The following is a 24,257-nucleotide window of genomic DNA, read 5'->3' on the forward strand; positions in this document are numbered from 1 at the left end:
TCTATATAGATATATATAGTTTATTTCACACAATCCTGATAATAGTTACAGGTATATTGGGAATCATTTACAGTTCCATAGAAAATGGAGTGACTATGTAGCTTCTGATGCAAATAACATACGGTGCGTAAAGCATACACGTTCCCAGTCAACCCACCCCACCATTCACACAATGAATTTTCAAAGCTAAGACTAGATTCAGCTACGTAGGAAAGCCTTGAGAATGCTAGGATACAGTGTTGGGTGTCATACAACACTGTAGGTCACAAATGGGACAAGCTAAACTACTTTAATTTTCAGTCTAATAGTTCTACTCTACCTGCATTATTGCATTTATACGCATTTTAAAATTCAAATAAAAGAATACTATATGGGAAAGGAAAAATTATTTGCCATTTTAAGGAGCTGAGCTGAAGCTCATACAAAGTGTCCATAGAAGCATAGGCAATATCAGGAGATTTCAAAAGGTTCAGATTTATTTTCTAACTTAAAGTGGTGTTATTTCACATTTGCTTTGACAAAAGATAGTCTGCAACAGTTGACTTCAAAATGAAAGAAAGGAAACACCTTAATCTCTGTTATGTATAGTCCAACATATGTTAAGTTAGCATTTACCAACTTTGTTCTTTCCAATTGTGCTGGACTATATCTCGGAACTGGGTGGGTTATAGCCCAGGACCTATGAAGAATCTCAAGTTGTTCGTGTTAAGTGTGCCTGTTGAGTAAGGGAAATAATCAATGTTATAGGCCTCTCAAATTAATGGGGAGACTCTTTAGTAATGTTACATCATTTTAAGAAACAATTTTTGCTGTGGAATACATTTTGTATGATTTTGTTGTTTTGTTTAAATGAATCTAGACGCAGATAGCAAACATTCAGATTGAATCAACTAGCATTTTCCATCTACAAGGATTACTTTGGGCCTTCCCTTAACCATAAATATAGGAAAAGACATAAGAAATATGAGGGGGTGGGAGATCATCTCAAATACATTTACGAAGAAGGACACGGGTATATCACAAAAGGGGTACACTCCTTGCACTTTTGGTAGCTTGGGAAACTGGTTGAAGCTTCTATGGTTGAAAAATTAGCAACCGATTAGACAATTTTAATTGCATTACGTAGCGCTCATCAATTCTGCACAATGAGATATAATGATGGAACTGTAGCTGCCAGTTTCTAATCAAGGCATGGCTTTGAGATTGAAACAGAAAATTCTAACAGAACTATCTTTCATTTCCCAGATGCTTTGGGCCACATTTATATTAAGAAACAGAAGAAATATTAAGTAATTACATCAGCTGATACTCCCCCCCCCTTTCATCCTAGACTACAATTCAGTCATAATTTAAAATGGTGTTGGCGTCAGACTAAAATGAAGACTGCTTGGCAGAGTGTGGGGGGTTTTGTGTTGTGGAGAAGGTCAAGTCGGCATCTTAATAGATGGGTTTTGGGGGGGGGGCAAAGGAGTGATATAAAAAGAATGGAAGCTAGACAGAGCCAAGACTTTGGATAAAAGTATAGTCTTAACATTTGCTCACTTGTACATACATTTGTCTAAACTTTATTTTTAGATGCTAGTTCTTATCATTACATTTTATTGTCTTCACTCATCTAAAACCACCATCCAGATCTTACTATGCAACAAAAGTGGCTTTTTGGGGTGAGAAGGAGTTTCTTATCCTTTTACTAGTTTTCTCTCCTTTTTTCACACTTTCACTTAAAGAGAGAAACACTATCCATTTCTGTGAACTGTACAAGAGCAATACTTAAAACCAGCCAAGAATATAGAGTAGCCTCCCCTAACTCATTTTTAGTACTGAATAGTGAAATCTGAGTCTTTCTTTCAGGTAAAAAAGCAAATATTATGTTGGGGAAAACCTTACACAATGAATTCAAGTATCAGCAAGAATGAATTACTGATGCAGTTGAAGCATCGCTGCAATTATAGCTGTGTCACCTTGAATACCCAGTTCATGCATAAGTTCCAGTATGTTTAATAAAGCAACTCTCTTGAATGTCCTGTACAAGGCTGATAAAGGGCTGGTCTCCCTGACTCTAATGATACAAGTTTATGGCCAGATTGAGATTGCTATTATCTTTTAATAGCACTTATATGCCACTTCATAGTGCTTTACAGCCCTTTCTAAGCAGTTTACAGAGTTAACATATTGCACCCAATAATTTGGCTCCTCATTTTACCCACCTTGAAAGGATGGAAGGCTGAGTCAACCTTAAGCCTGGTAAGATTTGAATTGCCTAATTGCAGTTAGCAATCAGCTGAAGTAGCCTGCAATACTGCACTCTAACCACTGCATCACCTCGACTCAGTATTTTGTACTAAGAGGCTGTACAGCAACAAAGAAGGAATGTGAGGGAACTGTCTTTCCAAATTTATATGCAGAATGAAAACTATTTCCCACCAAATAAGCACGTTTAAGAAGTTTGGCCTACTGAATGTGGATTTTTTTGATAAGACATGATAGACTTACATGAAATGTGTATTCCTCTGTTAGCAGGTTATACATGGGCATCCACAGGGCAGATTGGGTGGAGAGAGAATGACAGATGTATCATTACATCATCATATAAATACAAAGGCTGTGACTTAGCTAATTGTATCAGGTATTGTGATATCATCACATTAATGCACCACTTATACAATGATGTCATTTTGCTATTACAGCAGTTTGCTAATGAATTTGCTGAAGCTATCACGTCTTCTCAGTGTTCAGACACTGTCTCAAGATCAGTTTCCCCAATTTCATTTCATTAAAATTAAAGACGGGGGCAAGGATGACAGTTCCAATATTAGCAACAAACGTCTCTGTCATAACTAAGGAGGAGTGTGTCCAATTATTTTTCACATCCTCTGTGTCTTAACATTAGCTCCAGCTGCATTTATACTCATATATGCCATTTGATATTGGAAGTGCCCAGTTGGAGCAGACATTTAATATTAGCTGACCCTTTCCTACCTACCCACAGAAAAAGCTGCACTCACTTATTTTGTAAAAAGAACTTAAAAGTCAATGCAATTTACTCTAGAATGTACTTTCTGAGGATTGCACTGTATTTAAAAACAATGTTGAATCTTGAGAGCCAAAGTTATAAACTTTTCTTGTCCATAAAGCTCAAAGAATTGCCTTGAGTACATTCATTCTCAATCTAAACAATGGAGGAGGGCTGGTATGTAAACTTGGAGGGGTAGGGAAAGAGTAAAAATACCAAGTAAGAAACCAGTTAGTTGATGAGTTGTATAATAATCCAGCTGATCTGCAACAATAAAGAGAAAAAATACAATTTTGCCCATAGCAGTATGGCAAAAATTGAAATTTGAGAGTGGGGGGGAGATCCATAAAAAAACCAATAGAAATCATCCTGACTTCACTCAAGACATACAAGGGTCCCAGTTGAAGATGGCTAGCCTTCTGAAGGAAGTGTTTTGTTACTCTATCACTAATGATAATAGAAGAGTATCAACAGCCTTGGAACTAGAGAAATGCTTACATGGGATTGTTGAACTATACGAAGTATAGACAATATTAGATATGCCAATGTTAAACTTAGCAGCAATTTCCCTGGTGCCAATAAGCAGCCAAAAACCACTAAGTAAGGAGACAAGACATATGAAGGGTTGCACAAATCAGGATGCAGTTCATGCTGATTTGTTCACCTTTAAAAGAAACAAACGCAGATGTTTGTGACACCACATTCAAAAGCTTACATGACATTGCTTACCAAAGTGAGACATAACTAACTTTTCTACTGCAAGTTGCCCATTTCCATAAAGCACAAGTTCACTGAGCTTGGCCTACATAAATGAACACATTTTCCAGATGTCCACTGTTCAAAGCAAGAATGAGGAAGCATTTGCTGTGTTTATTATTGCAGTGAAATAGACTGGAGATGTATTTGTGGAGTATATAAGAACACATGCAGCAAATTAGCCCTGTTTTGCATCACTATCGTTTCCCTAAGGATCAATTTGGGGCAGGGGCAAAGATGATACACCAAATCTCAAGAGAGAAGTAAGCTTGCACATATTATCATACAGATCCACCATCAAATTATATTTAGGAATATCTGTTGATGCCATTCTTTGGGCAGAATAGATTCTTCCTTCCTCACCCTTCCCTGCTCCAGACTGTTATCAATTGTTCCAGAATAGTTTGGAAACATGTATTAGAGGCAAGCAGCGAAAGTTATTTTGTAGACGCAGCAGTCCATCAATCAGAGGGGTTCCTTACAAGCACAAGACGGATTATTATACATTCATCAATTAGCTAAATGTGTCTTTGTTTATTGAAAGGAAAATTTGGTTTTGGCTACTGTACAATGGAATGCAAGTGGCACAAACACAGACACTTCGTGTGAATGCAGGTGTGCAGATAAATGGTTGCATTCTGCTTTTCTACAAAGAATACAGGTTTTGTAGCTTTACAAAAATTATAATGTATATACACATATTCTCAAATAAGGCAGGGTTAGGAAAGCTTGTACACATATACACAAGAATACAGATTTTCAGATGGGGAGTAGGTTCTGAAATATTATTCAGAACAATGGGATATCACGATATTAAACAATGACTGCCAGTGAATGATTCCCTTATAGACCTAACCTATAAGATCACAGCCATAAATGCAAGAGAGAGATGATTAATTGTAGCTTAGGTCAGTATTTCTCAATTTTGGCAACTCTTGAGATGTATGGACTTCAACTCCCAGAATTCCCCTCCCCTCAGCCAGCCATGTTGAGGTTCACACATCTTAAAATCACCAAGGTTGAGAAACACTGGCCTAAGCACTACTATCATGATTTTACTATACTTCTGAATTTATATTTGTGACTTTAAAGTGATTGGGACTAAAAATACAAAGAAATCTAGTGTATAGGCTAGTTTCGGAACATGATAAGATGAAAACATGATACACACACATCACACACACACACACCAAACATCGATTTTTTACTAAATCTGATCTAATTGGTATAGGTGTGTTGTATTAATACACACGCACACGTTTCACACTGGCATGTTCCATGCAGGGGGAAAAAAATCTACTAAATAAGAGATGGTCATTCAGTCATCTTACATTATAACCAATGCTCCGGTGTCCAGATTCTTTCTGTCAGGGAAATATTTTTAGTATCTGTATCAAATAACTGTTTCCTCCCTCCCCACACACACATCTGTTTTTAATCATTTCAAGAAGACCACTAACATAACAAGGCTATTTAAAAACAGGAAATTTCCTCTAATCTTCAGCATCACAGTTCAAATGTTATGGGGGGAAATGGCTCCTGTGAATCAGTCTTTGTTATTTCATTGCCTAATTTCCAATGAAATACATGAGGAAATTATTCTCCTGGTGTATCTTGAATTCAAGCCATAAAATGTTGAAATGAAGATCATCCATTGGGTTCAAATTCTTGCATTTGGGCAGTTATTCTATATGCAGATTTTCTTATATTCATATTCCTGATGAAATAAAAGATACACTCTTACGCTTTTGGTGTTTGTTGTTTTTCTTGATTCCCCTTCATAGCACAAATTGGTATGTAACTTTATATGGAGAAGCTTCAGCATTTGTTCAAAATCCATACGCACAGATGAGCTTTTCAACTTCCCAAAAGTTTAAATCACATAGATTTAAATATCTGATTTTTTTTTTAAAAAAAGCTTTTTTAAAAGTATCTAAATTCTACAAAGGGTACTTGGCCAATTCATAGCCAGAGTTGCATTTAACATGCATTTAAATGGCAGAGAAAGACTACTTTACTAGATTCCAAAGCTATTCCAATCAATGGCTAAACTATATTTAGTACCATGCTTTGTAGACATTGTGTGATAGATGGTGAGCCAAAATGTTGCCTTCTGGGCTTTAGTTAGTAATCTCAGTAGGCTAAGTTGGCTTCTTGAACTCTGATAGCTTCTATTCCGAAGAGAACTTTGTAATTTAGGGTGAGATTATACTTTGATGCTCTGACAATGAACCAAAATAGGTGGATGGGACCACATGGTCTTCAGATTAGTGAAGATGCTGCCTTTTTATGCATCTTTGAAAATATTTCAGTGAGCTGGATACAGGATACTACATGGGTCCTCTCGAAGAGAAAGTGTTCATTTCATCTGCTCTTCCATGGCCCAACTAAAAGCAAAGGGTTCTGAAAATGACGCTGGAACCAAGTTTACAGCTGACCAAAAAGTGGGATGGAGAGAAGTTATGGAAAGAAAATACAAAATAGCATCTATTGACCAGGAAAAACAAATCTGGGAGGGTTTTTTTTTTTCAGGACCCTGGCATACTAACCTTAAGCAAGACCTACCTATCTCTCTCTTGCTATATACTGCATATTTATAAGTATGTATAGAAGTGATTGCATGCACTGATGTCAAAAGGAACAGTACACAACCTAGGGGAAATTCTGTTCCCTGCATTCCTTAGGTTTCCTATTTTTTCCGAGCTAGGATGGCTACTCCTATGATCACAGCTATGGCAGCTACAGCAGCCCCTCCAAAGATGAGCAGGGGCTTGATGTTCTCAAACACGGTGCTCCCTGGCGACTCTTCTGCACTGCTCTCTTTATGCTCGGAGTTGGCAGTCGCTTCAGGCCCCTCGGCTGCTGGGACTGCAGTAGGCTTCAGGTTGCTGTGGTCATTCAGCATGGCTGCCTCGCTAGGTGCTGTGGCCCCCTTTTTTGCAGGGGTGGTGGCAGCAGGAGTTGGCTGCTCCTTGGGTGCTTCTTTCTTATCAGTGCTTGCCGCAGGCCCAGAATGAGGTTTCTCAGACTTTGCTGAGCTAGCACTCTTGGTATCAGTCTTGTTTCCACTCCGGGTGCTTTCTTTAGACTCCATTCTGCTCATGAGAGTGGCAACGGCTGGATATCACCTAAACTCAGCTCAAATCAAAGCAGAGGGATGTGAAGCCAGCTGCTGAGATGGCTCTCTTCCTTCGGCCCAAAGAGAGGACCTGCCTCGCACTCCTGGACCTTGGAATAGCTGCGGCTGGGTCTCTCCAAAAGGTGTCCTCCTCAAAGGATATCTTTCCTGAACATAGTATAATTCCTGAAAGATCAAGCAGAAACACATAGGTCAGAATATACAGTAAAACCCATATAAAGAAACATTATTCACACCTTGCATTTGGACATGACTTTTCATTTTTATTTCACTTTATACTATGGCATTTTTATGCTACGCACCTGTATGGCAGCTGTCACAACAAACTGAGTTATGCTCCAACATTTTTCTCATTAATAGTATTGTGTCTTTGCACAACATTCACTCTTGTTTTTCAAGTCTGGACCATAACTAGAGCCTTCCATTTCAGTCTCCTGCATAAGGGCACCTCGATGATCAATACACAAGGTTTCCAAAATCTTTATTGCTAGTTTCAGATCAGGAATTTGAACCTAATAAAATATGGACAATCACTTATTGACAGTTAATCAGTTATTGGGAATTTGTAAGAGATAGGCAGAGCACACAGTCCTTAAATGTGAAATTCCCCGTGGTAGCTGGATCTATTAATGAGTTTCCTCGTACAGAAACTCTTCACTGGGCTTTGAAACTCTGACCGCTCCATAATACCTAAGAGTGCAAATTGTTTTTACAATATTTCTGACTCGTAAGCATGCCAGTTCATATGCCAGCCTTCCTTAACTTAGGTATCTTCAAGAACATAAGATTTTAGTTTCCAAAATTCTCAGCAATCGTCATGTTGATAGAAAACTCAAAAACTAGAATTCATATATCTGGGAGAGAAACTAAGCTAGGGAAAGCTTTATATACCACCCATCATCATCATCATCATCATCATCATCATCATCATCATCATCATTATTATGTTAATCTTTGGTGAGATTCACAGCCTTTGGGGCTGGTTGGTAGCTCATCAGCTCGAAGATATAAGCTGTTTCAAGAAGGGTGGTTTTTTGTAGAATCAGAATGTTCAAGTCTGATAAATTTAAATTTTCCAAATAGCAAGGTAGCCCTTTAGGTATTGCTCCAAGGGCTCCAATTATAATCGGGACAACATACAATTTCTTTTTCCACAGTCGCTCAACTTCAATTTGCAAGTCCTGGTACTTTGCGATTTTTTTCTTGCTGTTTATCTTCAATTCGTGCATCTCCAGGTATTGCAATATCAATGAATCATACTTTTTTCTTTTCAACTATTCAACTATTCAGGTGTGTTGTGGGCCAAGTGCCTGTCAGTCTGAATTCTGAAGTCCCACAAGATCTTGACTTTCTCATTCTCTAAAACCTTCTGAACCTGATGTTCCAGTGGTTTTTGCTGTACTCAAATCCAAACCTTTGGCACAATTTCCAATGAATGATCTTAGCGACTCGGTCATGGCGTTGTAGGTAGTCAGTTTGTGAAATTTTGCTGCACCCACTGATCAAGTGGTCGACTGTCTCATCCTTCTCATTACAGAGGCGACATTTGCTGTTTGTGGTAACATGTTGAATTTTTGCCTTCATGTAGTTTGTGGCTAAGGCTTGTTCTTGAGCTGCCAAAATAAAGCCTTCTGTTTCTTTTTTCGGTGCTCCTGATCTTAACCAGTTCCAAGTTAGTTTTTGGTCAACTTTGCCTTCAATACTTTTCAAGTATTGGCTATGCGTAGCTTTGTTTTTCCAATTTTCAGCTCACTTCTCAATTACTTCTTTCTTATATTCAGCTTTTGTCTTAGTTGTCTTTAAAAGGCCTCCTTTATTTACTTCCTTAATCATTGGTTCTTCACTTTTCTGGGTGTAATCATTCAAGCTGTGTTCTTCCACAGTCTATTTTACTTGTAGGAGTCCTCAACCACCCTCTGCTCTTGGTAGATATAATCGGTCAACATCACTTTTAGGGTGCAAAGCATGATTCATTGTCATAAGCTTCCTTGTTTTTCTGTCCAAATTGTCCAACTCCATCTGGGTCCAGTCAATTATTCCTGCAGAGTATCGAATCACAGGTATAGCCCAGGTATTTATGGCTTTTATGATGTTTCCTCCACTCAATTTGGGCTTTAATATCTTGCAAATTCATCAAATGTACTTGGCTGAAGTTAACTCCTTGACTTTATTATGCATTAAGTCAGAGGCCTCTAAAATCCCCAAGTACTTGTAGCCTTCTTCTCTTTTTACTGTCTTTATCATTTCTTCATTTTCAAGTGATCTATTCCATCATCTTCTATGACCTTGCCTGCTTTGGTTCCCATTGTTGCACATTTGTCAATTCCAAACTGCATACCAATGTCTTGGCTAAATTCTTTTGTGCTTTCAATTAATAAATTCAGTTCCGCTTTTGTTTTACCAAACAGCTTCAAATTATCCATGTACACCAAGTGTGAAATTTTCAGTCCTTTCTTTGCAAGTTCGTATCCATAGTTCATCTTCTTCAAAATGATTGTCAGTGGTAGCATTGAGAGTATAAAAAGTAGGGGTGAAAGGGAATTGCCCTGGAAAATGCCTCGTTTAATTTCAACTTCACCCAGTACTTCTTCATTAGCTATAAGCTTCGTTTTCCAGAGGTTCATCGAAGTTTCCATGAATTTTTGTATGTTGCTGCTGATGCCAAAGATTTTCAGGCATTTCTTGATCCAGCTATGGGGAACTGAATCATATGCTTTCTTATAGTCTATCCAAGCCATGAACAGGTTGGTTCGTCTTTTCTTTGAATTCTTTAGGATTAGTTTGTCAATCAGCAGTTGGTCCTTTGTTCCTCTTGAATTTTTGCAGCATTCTTTCTGTTCTACAGGAAGCAAGTTATTTCTTTCCAAGTATCCATAAATTTGGTTTGCAATGATACCAGTAAGGAGCTTGTATGTTGTTGGCAAAAAGGTGATTGGCCTATAGTTTCCAGGATCCTTTCCTTTTTCTTTATCTTTTTGGATCAAAAATGTCCTTCCAGTTGTCATCCATTCATCATTTTCAGGTGTTTTTAAGATCTGGTTCATTTGGGCTGCTAATCTTTTGTGCACACTTGTGCCTTTAACCAGAAGCCATGTAACTCACCTGGTCCAGGTACACTCCAGTTCTTCACTTTTCTTGACTGTCTTTGCACCATTTCTTTTGTTATTTTCACATCTTCCATTTTATGCACTTTAATAGAATCCTCAATCTGTTTGATCCATTTTGCATTTCTGTTGTGCATCTTGTTGTTTTCCCACAAATTCTTCCAGAATTTCAGAGCTTTCTCTTTATCAGACTTTTCATTTGTTGTTACTCCATCTCCACTTTCTAAGCTCTTATAAAACTGGTGCTGATTTGCTCTGAACTGTGAGTTTTCTTTGAATTGAGTTACTCGGTTTTCATATCTTTTAATCTTTTCAGCAACGGCAACAACCCTCTGCTTCAGCTCTTCAATTACTATCGCAATCTCTTTATTCTCCAAATCGTATCTTGCTTCCAGGTTGCTTTTGACCTGCTTGTTCTTTAGCTGACCTTGCCTTAGGTTCTTCAAGTTGCTCAAGTCTCCATGAATTTTTTGATCTTCAATTCCAACTGAATTTTCCATTTAGGCTTCCTCTTCTTGCCTCTTTGGTTCTTTTGCATTTTCTAAACCAATTCTTTGGTGGTTATGAAGGCTGCTGCATACATCAGGTGGTTTGTAGTGGTTTGAATAGTTTGCACAGCCTCATTGACCTTTTTTAGTACCTTTCTCAATTCTTTCCGGTTTACTTGGCTCAGCTTTGGCAAACATGTTCTTTCAGCATCTTCCATTTGATGCTTTATTTTCTCAGCTAATTGAGCAATATCTGTTGGTGTTTGTTCTACAGTGCTTCCTTGTTCTTTATCTTCATCCATTTCAGTATCCTCTTCCTCCCCTTCTTCCTCAGTTTGCTTTTGAATCTGCAAATCATTCTTGATGTTACTCTTCTTTGTTGGTATATTCAGACCATTAGTTGCTTTCTCTTCAATTCCTATTAATTCTGCTGTAGTGAAAAATTTGTGGCTTAGAATTACACATCATTGGTCCATTAGCCTTTGTTCACTGATATCACAGTCTGTGTGATTCACCTTCCAAATCTGATACATTCGTTCTGAAATCCACATTTTGCTGGCTCAGACTGATAGTAAACTTTCATAATAGAGATGTTTCCTTCCCTAGTCCAGATTTTTCGCTTTTTCACTTTTTCTTCCAGTAGCTTGTCAGCTCCATGCCTTGGTTGCTTAGCAGAGGGAGCTGAGCCCTGTAACTCATTTTGCGCAGAATGTCCAGGAGCCATCACATCCAACGAAACCCTTGTTAATCCGGGCGACGGTTCAGCCGGCATAAATTTCATTTTTTTCGTATTCACCATATTTGTATGGGTTGTGGAGCAAATTTTGTCTGGCCCTTCACCTAAGACCTGTCTGATATGGTTGTATCTGTTCAGCATATTCCTTAGGATCATTAGAGCACGCAAGCCCCTCCACCATGACAAGGTAAAGCTCCTCGGAGGGGTTGTTATTATTGTTGTTGTTGTTGTTGTTTCATTAAACATGAAACTCAGTCAACTGAACATTTAAAGATGTATCACAAATATTATTGACCGGCACTGATGGTTGATATGGGTTGCTGCCAGCATCCTAGGTATCGACCAAGTATCTTCTTAAAATGTATGGTGTTCCGAGTAGCACAGTTTTTTGTAGTTCTGCTGGTGTTATTGCAGGAAACTGTAATTTCTTGATGTATTTTGTAAAATTCTTGGACATGGTGCCAAATGCCACAATGACAAAGGATATCACTGTCACGTTTCATCCATAATCATGTAGTTTCAATGGCCGGGTCGTGATATTTCATTATTTTTTCTAGTTCCATTATTATTGTTGTTGTTGTTGTTATTGTACAAAGATACAACTCTAAGTCTGAACAGTAGTCTGTAATGTTGGAAAGGTGGAAATAAAAAGAAGAGGATGGCCAGTATTAAGGTGGACAGACTGAAATGCAACAATGATAGGTGTACCTTTCGAAGACCTGAAAGATCATGTTGGGGGAGATTACCCGGTAGAAAATCTATTTGTGTAGTCATTGAGTGCTGACACATAGATAGCATATCATTCCAGCTTTCTATTTGTATAATATGCCATATGGACATAGAGATGTTCAGCAGATGAACTAGCTGATGTGTACATGCCTACGTATCTCCCAACTCCTCCATAAGTTCCTTTCCTTTTGATATGTTGAGTGAGTAAGCAATAAGCAGTAAAACCTGGATATGGTCATTTTCAATGCATATTTTAATATGCTCTTTTCATATGCTTCACATCATAATTTATTTAACAAACTAAAGTCTATTGTGCAGAACAGCAAAAAAAAATTTTTTTAAAAAAATTTGCTTTGCTTTTATAACTCAGTGAACTGGGTTGTAATAAGGAAGGGTTGGGTTTTTTATTGTTTTGACTGGTTTGATTATTTTTATGACTTAGGTATTAAAATTCAGATATTTTAAAGAGAATAGTAGTGGAAATATAATATATGGAGCTTTGATGATTGTTTAGAAAATGCAGTATAAGGCCAAAAGATTAAGGGTAAAATTGCAAAGCCTAAGTAGTGTACTTCAAAGCATACTTACAGTCAATTTTTCCATTTTAGTGATCTGTTTGTTTCGCTGAATTGTTTATAATGGGTTCAGAATAGCCTGTATTTAGTTTAAAAACCAAACAAAAAAGGCTATGACTTAATACCAAATCTTGTAATTGAAAGGCTAAGATTCACTGAGGCAAAACTAGAGAAGCCTTAAGTTTGGTCCATCAATGTATTTTAGGATGATGAAGAGTAGAAAGTCTTCCTTACATGTTCAGGTAAATGTTTGTGAATACCGTTCACATACAGTAGTCTTTAAGCATCGGTTCAGTTCATGCACTCAACAGCATGTGTTGAAAAAATAGTGGTTCATATCAATAATATTTAGAGTAAATAAAATCACCCAAATCTATGAGCATGTCTCTGGGTCAGGGTGTCAAACTTGCTGCCCACATGCCGGATGCATCACGCGGTGGCCACACCCATGCCCAGTTTAGCAAAGGGGGGAAAAGTTGCGATGCATCACATGAGGACACCGTGACGAAGCAAGTTTGATTCCCCTGCTCTGGGGCATAACATGCCAATCATCACCGAGCAACCTGCCAGAATCATTGGCTTACAAGTGCCTATCCAAAATGAATGTAATGCTTGATAAACTCTTTCTATAGAACTATAATAGAACACCATCTAAATTGTACAAAGGTTGATTTTCCAAAGAGCCTCCTTTTCCCTGTGCCTGGGCAAGAGATGAAATTAAACCATTTCTATTTTACATCAGCTTCAACTGACTTCTCTCTGCATTTTCTTAATTATGCAAGAAGTAGAACTGGTACTTGGAATTGATTTTTAAGTATGATAGAGAACTTCTCTTCCCTCCGCCCGCCATGATTCCCCTTTTGGTCAATCTTTCAGATTGACTGACAAGCAATTTCCATTTTTTTCTCCATTGCTTCAGCATCCTGTTCTGACGAGAGAACTCACAAAACAGGGCATGCAATGCCAGCCATGCCCATTTTCCTTTTATTTAGTATTCTGCAATAATATTCACTTTTGCCCTTGAGAACTATTAAACTTCCTGCAAGAAGGAAAAAGCAGAGCTTACAAAACAGATAATTAAAAATGGGGGGGGGGGTAAACAAACCCAGTGGAATGCTATCTTCAGGGTGAAGACTATTTTTAAAGATGTGTACAGCCAAAGAAGCAGCTAGCTAAGAGGCACAGGGGACATATAGGAGAAGAATAAGAAAGTGGATAGAATAGAGCAATCGTGTTCAGCACAGAGAACAGTAATTCTTCCCTGCTTTTCATTAAATCGTATCAACTGACCCTGTTCAATTCCAGCTTCTTTTTTGATGGGGATGTTATTCTGCATTCAATGGGCTAGAGCCCTCCCAGTGATTCAAGTCTTCATCTCATCCCTATTCTTATAAATTCCTCTTTTCCGAGAAGAATAGAAATGAAACACATTTTCTTTTTTCTTTTAGACCACACTGTTAAAACACAGTGCAACAAATGGATGACTCATTCTATTTTTCTTATGGACTTCTTGTGGTAAATAAACATTTCTTTTACAAATACTGTCCTCTGTGTCCAGTATTTGTTTTCTCTCTAAAATATACGAGATTAACTACAGGGATATATACTGTTCCAGACAACTACTTTCAGTATTCCTGATCAGCCTGCATTTTGGTATTTAATTCAAGTTGCTTCAATCTTTGACCAGGGTCCTCTATCCGACACTACTGCTTAATATAGCAGAAGTCAAACAGGGTAGGAACTTTGGACTCCATTAACTGAGGATCTGTTTCAGATTCAGTTTGTCAACTTGATTCAATTGAAATCAAACAATATTATTATTTCAATATCTGATAAAGCACTGGAAAACTGATCCCTTTGATTACAAAATACCAATCATTTAATCATCCTGCTCCCGCATCTTGCTATTTATAGGCAGAGTAAAAGTCACAATTGATTGGATTTTGGTTGTTTTTTTTTCAGATAGTGCTAGGTTTATCACATTCAGTCATAATTTCCACCCGGGATTTGCTGAATAAGCCACAAAGGGCAGACTTATAGTTAAGCCATAAACCATGGCTTGCAAGGTACAGTAAGTGATTTTACACATTGCCTTAAGACGAAGATAAATGAACAGTTTGACAGTTGAGGAGAAAATTGAACCCACTCACTGATTGTATTAGCTGTCCCCAGTTTGTTCCTCTTTAGGGTTCTAAAATTTCATACCCAGGACAAGAATCAAAAATGCTGTGGGAATTTTAGTATTGAATCAAGGAGATTAAATTTACCAGCCCTGTATGTTGTACAATTACTTCTATAAGCACTTCACCTAATAGACCAACTATCTCCCGTGACTTTAATCTAAAATTAGAAAATCAGAAGGTAATAACTTTATTGGGATTTCTTTTATGTCATAGAAGACTATGTAGGCTTTCAGGTTTTCTAGAACTCTTCATCAATCAAAATGGCAAAGAAATGAGATGCCTTCTACTTGATGAGGAAAATCATTTTATATATCTGTACGTACTAATTATTAGGCTTACTACATCAGAACTGTAAAACTGACCCACCTAGTGGTCATCTGAAGTGTTGCAAACCTGATGTGGCAGAATTGCTATTGGCTTTGTGTTTTCAATATTCTCTCCTCCTGGAGGTTAGGTATGACCCGAAATTAACAACCTACAGCGCTAACTAGATATTCCGTCTTCAGGATGATGCTGAGCTGAAGGTTTCATGATTTAAACATTTGGCTCTGGGGAGCTTCTTATTTCTCTCTTGTGCTCTCCTTTTTTCCTTTTCTGACATCTTACCTAATGAAAAATGTTGAATAATTTAAAATCTTCCACATGCGTGGAATCAATCAAGTTATTGCCATTCCTGCTCAGTCAACATGGCTATAACTGTTCATTAAAAGTAAAGGTTCCCCTCGCATATATGTGCTAGTTATTCCCGACTCTAGGGGGCAGTGCTCATCTCCGTTTCAAAGTCGAAGAGCCAGCACTGTCCGAAGACGTCTCTGTGGTCATGTGGCCGGCATGACTAAATGCCTAAGGCGCACAAAACACTGTTACATTCCCACCAAAGGTGGTCCCTATTTTTCTACTTGCATTTTTTAATGTGCTTTCAAACTGCTAGATTGGCAGAAGCTGAGACAAATAACAGGAGCTGACCCCATTATGCGGCAGTTGGGATTCGAACCACCAAACTGCCAACCTTTTGGTCGACAAGCTCAGTATCTTAGCCACTGAGCCACCGTGTCCCAGTAACTGTTCATTATGCATGCCTATTTTATTGTTTTCCTTTTTCCTGTTTTCCTGCCTGGATCTCTTTTTCTCTCCTTTTATTTGTCATAAATTAATATGTATTGTACTGTTAAATATAGTGATGTTTACAAAAACATTGCTAAACATCTTTTTCAATAAATACAGTCAAGCACCTGCATTAGAAATGCTAGCACAGTAATTCTGACTAAAATTAAATAATTCATTGTATTTAAAGTTCATTTAAAGTTCATTTAAAGTTCATTAAGTAAAACAGCAGATAATGAAATCAGAATAAAAGTCATTGCCTATTAGGATGTACATCACCAGAAATAATCCAGTAGAAATGTATAGCTGAAGAGCCAAAACATCAAGGATTATAATGTACAAAAAGTTCTACAGTTTTTGCAACAAGGGGAGAGGCTCCTGATGCAAATGACATCATCATGGTTTGTACTGGCTGGTGGGTGGGTCCCCTTCAAAGTCAGAGCAAACCAGTTCACTCCCAGCTGATGGTCAGAACTACTGGTTCACCCAAACCAGTAGAATCCCACCCCTGGTGCTAAGCCATCGCCTTAATTTTCTTTTGTTGAATTAGCTGCAACTGCCTATATTCTTGGAACACACTAACCCAAAACCAAACCATGTTCTCAGCTCAGCTTCTTTGAACAAGATTCCAGTTTCATCCAGGATCAAAATGTATAGTCTTACATCTATGGAGACCACTGTGTAAACCTATCAATGGAAAAGTCAGTTTTTGATCAACTGACTGATCACATGACCTCAAATCAGTTTGAGAGGTTCAGTGACAACTCTCTTAGCTCTTTCTCCCATGTGGCTTATTAAATGTTTTAAAGGAAATTTAAGTATACAACTCAGAAGATGACATGCTTCCAATAAATGTTAAGGGCCAGCCTTCAGCAACTCCTTTATTTCCCATAATTTATCTGGAGCCCAACGGGTCCCATCAACTTTGTTAGAAAATAAAAATGTTGGCCAATGGAAGAGGACAGGAAATGACAGGTCATGTGCAACTAAATTGATACTTTCTAACTGACTGCAATTCCCATGAAAATCCATGTTGTGAAGAGGCCACTCCTACCACCAATGTTTTTGCTGGAATATTCATGATGCCTCTACAGAGTTCCACAAGTATCTAATAGCTTCCAAATATTAGGGTTTACATGAAGTGTAGCCTTAGCTTTTAATTCAAGCTCAGGTACCTTTACAGACAAAGTCAGAAATGTGAAAAGCACCTCTACCCAGTGGTGGGATTCAATTTTTTTTACTACCAATTCTGTGGGCGTGGCATGACTTGGTGGCCATGGCTTGGCTTGGTGGGCGGGGCAAGGAAAGGTTACTGCAAAATTCCCATTTCCTCCCGATCAGCTGGGACTCGAGAGGCAGAGAATAGATGGGGGCGGAGCCAGTCAGAGGTGGCATTTACTGGTTCTCCAAACTACTCAAAATTTCCGCTACTGGTTCTCCAGAACTGGTCCGTACCTGCTCAATACCACCTCTCTCCACCCTCTTTGTTCTCCAATGAAGCTATTGATTCAAATGTATACAGTGGCTTTTTCACACAGTCCAACTGATCCAGTTTTCTCTGATTAACTTGGCCAGGGAAGAGCCATTTTCTAAATCCCCCCCCCCCCCCAGCACTCATAGGAGCTGTCAATTACATTTATCCCAATCTAACAGTTTTAAAATATAAGGGTCAATTGGGATTAATGCAACTGCTGATGGGTTTATAGAGCATTTACCCATATCCTCCCCATTTTGCTGTTTTTCATAGCTGCTCGTGTCATTATGAGGGATTTATATATGCAAATAGAGAGGGAATTCCTAGAAATGCTTTGCAAGCCATTGAGGACAATTTGCAACTAAAATTATTACCTCTGGGCTAGATGTTCATTGAAGATATTTCTATCCCTTATTATCCAATTAAGTGTGTGATGCGAACACAGTCTTGACAACAATGCTGTCAAGGCCCTGTTTGCATCACACATAATCTAGACACATAATCTAGATGTACATTGTGCTTAGTTTGGAAATATTTCACTTCCAGAAATTATGTAATGAATTAAGCAGCCTTCAGGATCACATATAGTTGTGCAGCACCTGGACAAATATTTTTGCAAACTTTTTTTTCAATTAAGCACTGATCACGTGTTTAATTTCTCAAACCACTAGTTTTTCCTTCTCCCAAATGATCTCTCCTCCTTTGAAATTGGGACACAGTCCGGAGTCAAATTTTAGCAATTGCTTCCAAAAGCTGCAGCCTCCTCACAAGACAGAAACCTTGCTCTCTAAAGTTGACCAAGCATGCTGAAAACCAGCCTGTACTGGCCCTATGGAAGTTCCTTGAACCACTCAATCTGACAGTGTGGGGAAAAAGCTTCTTTCCTTAATTATGCCAAATATTGTCTCTGTAGGACAAATTTAAATCGGAAAAATCAACTGCTCCCTGTTTGTCTTTCCCAGCAAATATACTCCATCTTGCCCAAAGAATAAATCCTCACAAATGAAAAGCTATCATGTTGGAGGAAGCATCCAACCTTGGTATCCTATTGTTCAGTGATCTCAAGTTGGCTACTCTGTCGCACTGGAAATACATCTTCTGAATTCCAAGAAATAAACAAACATGTAAATAAAAGTATATGTAAATAAAACTTGGTAGTGGTGCTTAAATACATGGTGTATAGATTTTAATTTTAAAACACTACTTTCTTAATTTCAATTCAGAAATAAAATTTTAAAGAGATACACAGAGGTCCTGGGGCAAATCACCCACTCATTTTGCCCCATGAGGACGACATCCCAAGGACATGTCCACATATCTCTACTTGCATTCTGTCTCCAGATTCTCCCCCAGCTGGGGCAGCCAGAGGAGAGCTGAATGTGCTAGGTTCTGTGAATGGTATTTTCTCTAATATCACATTTCAAGCAATGTAGTTATGATGGGTTGATGTGCATTGTAGAGATGGGGTGAAACAATGTGCTTTGTCCCTGCAATATTCTGGCTCCAGTCACTTTGTATGGGACCATCCCTTTCAGTCTGAACCCAGACTTCTTTGCTCATCCGTCAATCTGTTTTGGAGACTGGAACTTCAACTTCCAAGCAGAATGGTATTCAGCCGCTTCGGACCGATTCACTCGAACCAGTAGTGGAAATTGCGTGCCCCGACTCTATGCCATCCTATTTAGGCACGTTTTCAAGCCACACGCATTCATGGAAGCCATGTGCACAATCAAAGCGCTTGTGCCAAAGGCTGAGCGCATGCATGGACCAAGCGCATGCACACGCCCTCACATTTGCGAACCACTGAGAAAGTAAGTGAATACCACCCCTGCTTCCAAGCCATTTATTTTTACATAGGTTGGGCAACTGGTTGATCTAGAGTGTGCAAAACCTTAAAACTGACCAACCTAAGCCTGATTAGTGCATGAAATAGTGGCAGGGGATTCATTTCCAGTGACTCTAGAAAACAGTGAAAGCTCCTGGCTTTCTCTTCTCATATTATAGCAATAACAATAGCACTTAGACTTATATACAAGTTTACAGTGTCAGCATATTGCCTGCAATGATCTGGCTCTTCATTTTACCCACCTCAGAAGGATGGGAGGCTGAGTCAACTATGAGCCTGGTGAGATTCGAACTGCCAAATTGCAGGTAGCCAGGAGCCAGTAGAAATAGCCTGCAATACTGCACTCTAACCACTCTGTCACCACGGCTCATGCTTATCCTCTTAAGATGGTTTAAATCTCCCACAGTTCAATCCATTTCTGTAATGCTAGCTTTCCACTGGCATTTCCCTACTGGCTGATTGATGATCACTGTTCTTTTTTATAGTGGCTGAAAGTTACTTTAAAAAGCCCTATTTTTGTTACTGCCACCTTGTGGTCATTATATCAGAGTTGATCAGTTAATCCATAGTTTCAAGAATGATTGAAACAAACTAAAGGTTAAGTCGGTCTTTACTGCACAGAAGTAAAATTTAAAAATATACCATGTGGCCACAGCACTGCACATGCCAACCGAATGTGCTTTTTCATGTGGCATTTCAGCCCAGGGAACCACCACCACTCATGGCTTCGAATTTTGCACTTCAAACCTGTGTGGATAGATGTACAGCACACACATGTCCCAGGCACACAGTAAGAGCTGCTTTGGGGATATCAAGAAATAGTGTGGCATGCATTTCCTGCTGGTTCGTGGGTGGGAGGGGAACAACTATGCATCTGTATGAATATGGCCTCAGCGGGATGAGGTGGTTCTTGATACTAAGTGAACTAAACTAATAAAAATGTAGCCCAGGTTCATTTACATAGCAGCCTTCCTTAACCTGATGTGTAGAGTCAGATATGTGGGACTTCACTCCCATCAACTTCAGTAAGCATGGCCAGTTCCATATAAAGGACACCATATTGAAAAGGGCCAATCTGAATTCTGGCTGAATCCACTCATTGTATTAAGCTGAAATATTGCTGGCTTGATTTTGGCCTAATGTGCCACTGAATTCAGCCATTATAATTTACAAATGATCAGTATACAACATAAGAAACTTGTGCAAATCCAGTTTATTATGATTTTGTGGCTGCTCTTAGTTTCTTAGTTGAGAAATACCTTTGGTCAGATGGAAGTTGAATGCCAATGGTTCCTATTTTCACATCCTTCCCTGAACTCCATGTATTCCGTCTAGCCAATTCACAATCAAGAACTCATTTATATATAGAAATCTTGTCTCAGGGTCCAGTCTTTGGCTCATAGATGAATATTCTTGGCAGGTTGAGCCGCTGCATGTTAAAATTACAATTTGTGGGGAAAGGAGATATGCAATAAACACCATTCAATAAGACTGTTGATGCTTTAGGATGCCAATACTCTTATATTTCTCTTAGCCACAAGTGAAAGAGCAAGAAGAAGGTGGTATACTATATAGAGTACAGAGGAATACAAGAGTCAAACAGGTTCTGATCACCCCTGAGTTGTATTGCTTGCAACAAAGTAATTTTCACTACCCATTTAAGTGGATTTATCTCATGCTATTTTGGGGGGTTAATGTTTATCTATCTTCCAAACATTATACAGAGAGAGGCACAGTTTAAGTGCAGAAAGCTACTACTGTATTAACATTCCAGGTGTGACGTTGATTATGGAATTTAGAGTTTAGAATTCTATCAGCCACTCTACTGACATTTTATTTGGGGGGGGGGCATTCCTTTATTAAATGCAGAAATTCAGAGCATCATAAAGAAAGAACAAAGCCTTCAGTGTTGTGACACTGAACAGTAACTCTACAGAGAGTAATAGCTTCCTCCCCCCCAATCAATATTTCTAATAACTAGCTCCTTCTGTTTCCATCTGACTACATTCCAAACAATGCAGTGGCCCAGATGTCACCAGAAAGTCCTCTGTTTGCTCTGTCAGATGAAAGCAAGACTGGGCAGGATCTCACAAGATGCTCTTTCATAGGCACCAGTCCAAAGCTACTGTGTCGCACAGGAAATTCAGGAAGCCACTGCAGAGAAAGATCCTGACTCAGCTTGAAGCAACGACCTTTAACAAATAATACCACACAATCAGTGGGAGGGCCTGGATTCAACAGCCTTCTCCTGCCCCATTCCCCTGTGCAAACCGAGAGGCCATGTAGTGGAAATTGTGCAACTCTAAGCTACTTAGCACCAGATGCTTTCTGAGATGGATGATTTGTTCTCAGATGATCAAGAAACAAGAGGAAAAACAAGGAGAGCAAAATTGTCTTCCTGTTGCAGTGAGCTTTCAGTCAACAATCTGGCTAAAAAGAACTGAATATCAGAGCAATTAAGCTTGCCAGGGATGGTAGTGGCAGAATGCCAGGAAGGTGGGTGGTGGCAAAGGGAAGCTGCTGGCAAAGAATGCCCAGCTTCTGTATGAGTCGTGACATTTCCAAGCTGCACTATAGCAAGGATATTTCAAAGCATCCTCCAGATGTGAAAACAGGTTCCAACTAGCTAATCATGAGGAAGGCCTCCAGAGAAACCAGCTGATTTCAATCCACGTATTTCTTAATCACTCCAAAAGCATCACCCACGAGAGCTGAAAAAAAAAGGTGAATAGTCCAATCTTTGGTACCCTCTGCAAATAAATTACAACGTTGAATGCAAGCCACAGTCATAGAAAAGAATAATCTAGTACCTTATATGCACAATTATGAAATAAAGCTGTCCAATGGAAAATGCAAAAACTATCTTGTGAAAATTAGATACTCCATCCCCCAAATTAAAACCTGTGCCCCATATACATTAAATGAAAATTTTAGTCTAAGCACATGTTGCTGTTATGCTCTGTTAAACTGTAGCCAATTCTTGGTGAACCTACAAATAAAAACTTTCCAAATGCATAGATTTCTCAACATCTAGTCATAAACAAAACTATAGCAGCTGTAGTTTGTGGGGAAAAAAATTATTTGCTTATTTATTACTGATATTTTTTTAGCTCTAATCCAAACAGCTCTGAGCACTGTTCTTTGGCCTTCTCAGGCAAGATACCGGTAGAAAAGCATCCATTTCTTGTATGAAGGTTGAAAAGAAAGCTAAGCTTTTATGGAGCCCAAATTCCAAAATTTGATGTTGAATTCACTTTTTTCCCTTTGGAATTTCAAGTAGTACAAGAGTGATCAAGGTAGAAGTGGTTAAAATGATAGCAGATATTTAATAGATATTAAAGTGCATTTACCTTCAGATGCTACCTACAATTAATTAGTAAATTCATTTTTAGAAAGCAGCAAAGGATAGCTATGTATTAGTTATTAGGCTTTTTCCCTTTTTCTAATAAACTCAACTGTAATTTGAAAAAAAAAGTTTTGATAGTGCCGTTTCTGTAGCAGAGAGTATGTGTGTGTGTGTATCTGTATATAGATGGGGAAAGAACAAAGTTCTTAGATTTTAATTCCAAATGAAGACATTACTTTTGATAGGAGGTAAGTAATTACATTTTCTGTACAAACCAGCATTAAGCCTTCATCACAACAGACAGAACATTTTTTAAAAAAAACCAGTCACAACAAAATGCACAATTAATCAGATTGCTCGTTAAAATTTGAAGAGAGTTGCTACATGCTGATACAGACCTTCATTGCAAAAGGTGCCTTTTCCCCCTTTGAAGTTGTCTGCCAAGATCCTAAATTTCTGCCTGTTCCTCTCTTGGTTTAATTTAAACTAAGCCTAGGTATGTTTCTGAACTATGACAGTACTCTTTAGTTGGCCTTCTATTTTTTGGAACAAGATATAGATATAGGCATCTGTAGGTAAAAACATTTTTCCCAGGAAAAACAATTATAGGATGAAATATTCCTGAGCACCCAGGGAAACCATTATGCAGAATAGTCCTACCTGCAAATGACTAGTGCAAAAGCACATGATGCTCTTCAGCCACTGAAGCCTAAGGTTAGCTTGTTCTGTGCCTGCTCACACCCACAATCTGACCTTCAAGACAGACAGTAGGACACAATATCCAGAGACACAATCTTCATTTTAATACACTCAGGTGCCAGGATGGGGTTAATGGCCCCTCGATGACTGACACTCCTGCTGTAGTCAAAATGCTTTTGTCATAGCAGCAGCGGTCCAATGACCTCTCCTTAAGAGGAGGGCTAGCACAGATAGGCCGCAAACTTCCAGACCATCGCTAGAGGCCAGCAAAGATATATATATATCTATATATATAAAAGATAATTATTTGCCCTCCTGAGTTCTGCAGCCCTGATGTCTTCCTCATCTTTGAGCCTCACGCCCTTTCACAAACACCCTTGCTCGCTTCTCCGGTGTGCCAAAAAGCATTCCCAATCCAGACTCCCCTCCCACGGCACCTTGAAAATATATTCCCTACACTTTGGAGTCTTGTCGCGTTTGAGGAAAGCCAGAAGAAAAGCCATCCATACCTTCACTCCCACCTTGGGCTCCCGGCTGCTGATGTCACACCTCGCAAGCCAGATGCTCCGCAGAAAGGAGGAACGGATGGACGGGAGAGGGCGGTGGAAACGACTAGGAGTTTCCCACAATGCCTCGCTGCGGGTCCTCTGCCTAAACCAAGGAGCCGGAGAGAGGCGGGGAAAGGGTGGAGCGAAGGGAATTGCTAAATGCGGGGCCGGAAAGTAGATTCGGTAACGATGGTTTTAGCTCCCGGGTCACTTCAGCTGATCTGCCCGCCGAGGAAACGGGGCTAATGGCATCAGGGTGGGAATATATGCCTGCTCGGGGAGCATCGGATGACGGTCGTTTTTACGCGCAAAGCTTGGAAAAGGACCGGCTGACTCGGCAGAATTTGATTTTGGAGGCGATGGTGGGGTGGGGTTTCCAGAAGATGTTCTGCTCCACATATTTCGGAGCAATGAGACGGCAAAATCGTCGGGATGCGTTTGTTCTTAATAGCGCCTCTCGGCTTTAGTCAGTAAGGCTAAGTCAAAAGCAGAATTTTTAAATATAAAAAGTCAGCAA

At 39.0% G+C, this 24,257-nt stretch overlaps 1 protein-coding gene across 1 annotated transcript; it reads right to left on the reverse strand.

Annotated features, from left to right (window-relative positions):
* Positions 1 to 23,847, reverse strand: CEND1 (cell cycle exit and neuronal differentiation 1). The gene is made up of 2 exons (XM_087716261.1): positions 23,702 to 23,847; positions 1 to 7,073 (listed from the first exon to the last, which is right to left on the reverse strand). The coding sequence occupies exon 2, from the start codon at positions 6,870 to 6,872 to the stop codon at positions 6,459 to 6,461; it is 414 nt and encodes a 137-aa protein (XP_087572387.1). The 5' UTR covers positions 6,873 to 7,073; positions 23,702 to 23,847; the 3' UTR covers positions 1 to 6,458.
* Between the last annotated feature and the right edge of the window lie 410 nt (positions 23,848 to 24,257).

This window comes from Thamnophis sirtalis, unplaced genomic scaffold, assembly GCF_051295495.1.
Source record: "Thamnophis sirtalis isolate CommonGarterSnake01/CBP01778 unplaced genomic scaffold, rThaSir2_p1.2 scaffold_1, whole genome shotgun sequence".
NCBI classification, from domain to species: Eukaryota; Metazoa; Chordata; class Lepidosauria; order Squamata; family Natricidae; genus Thamnophis; species Thamnophis sirtalis.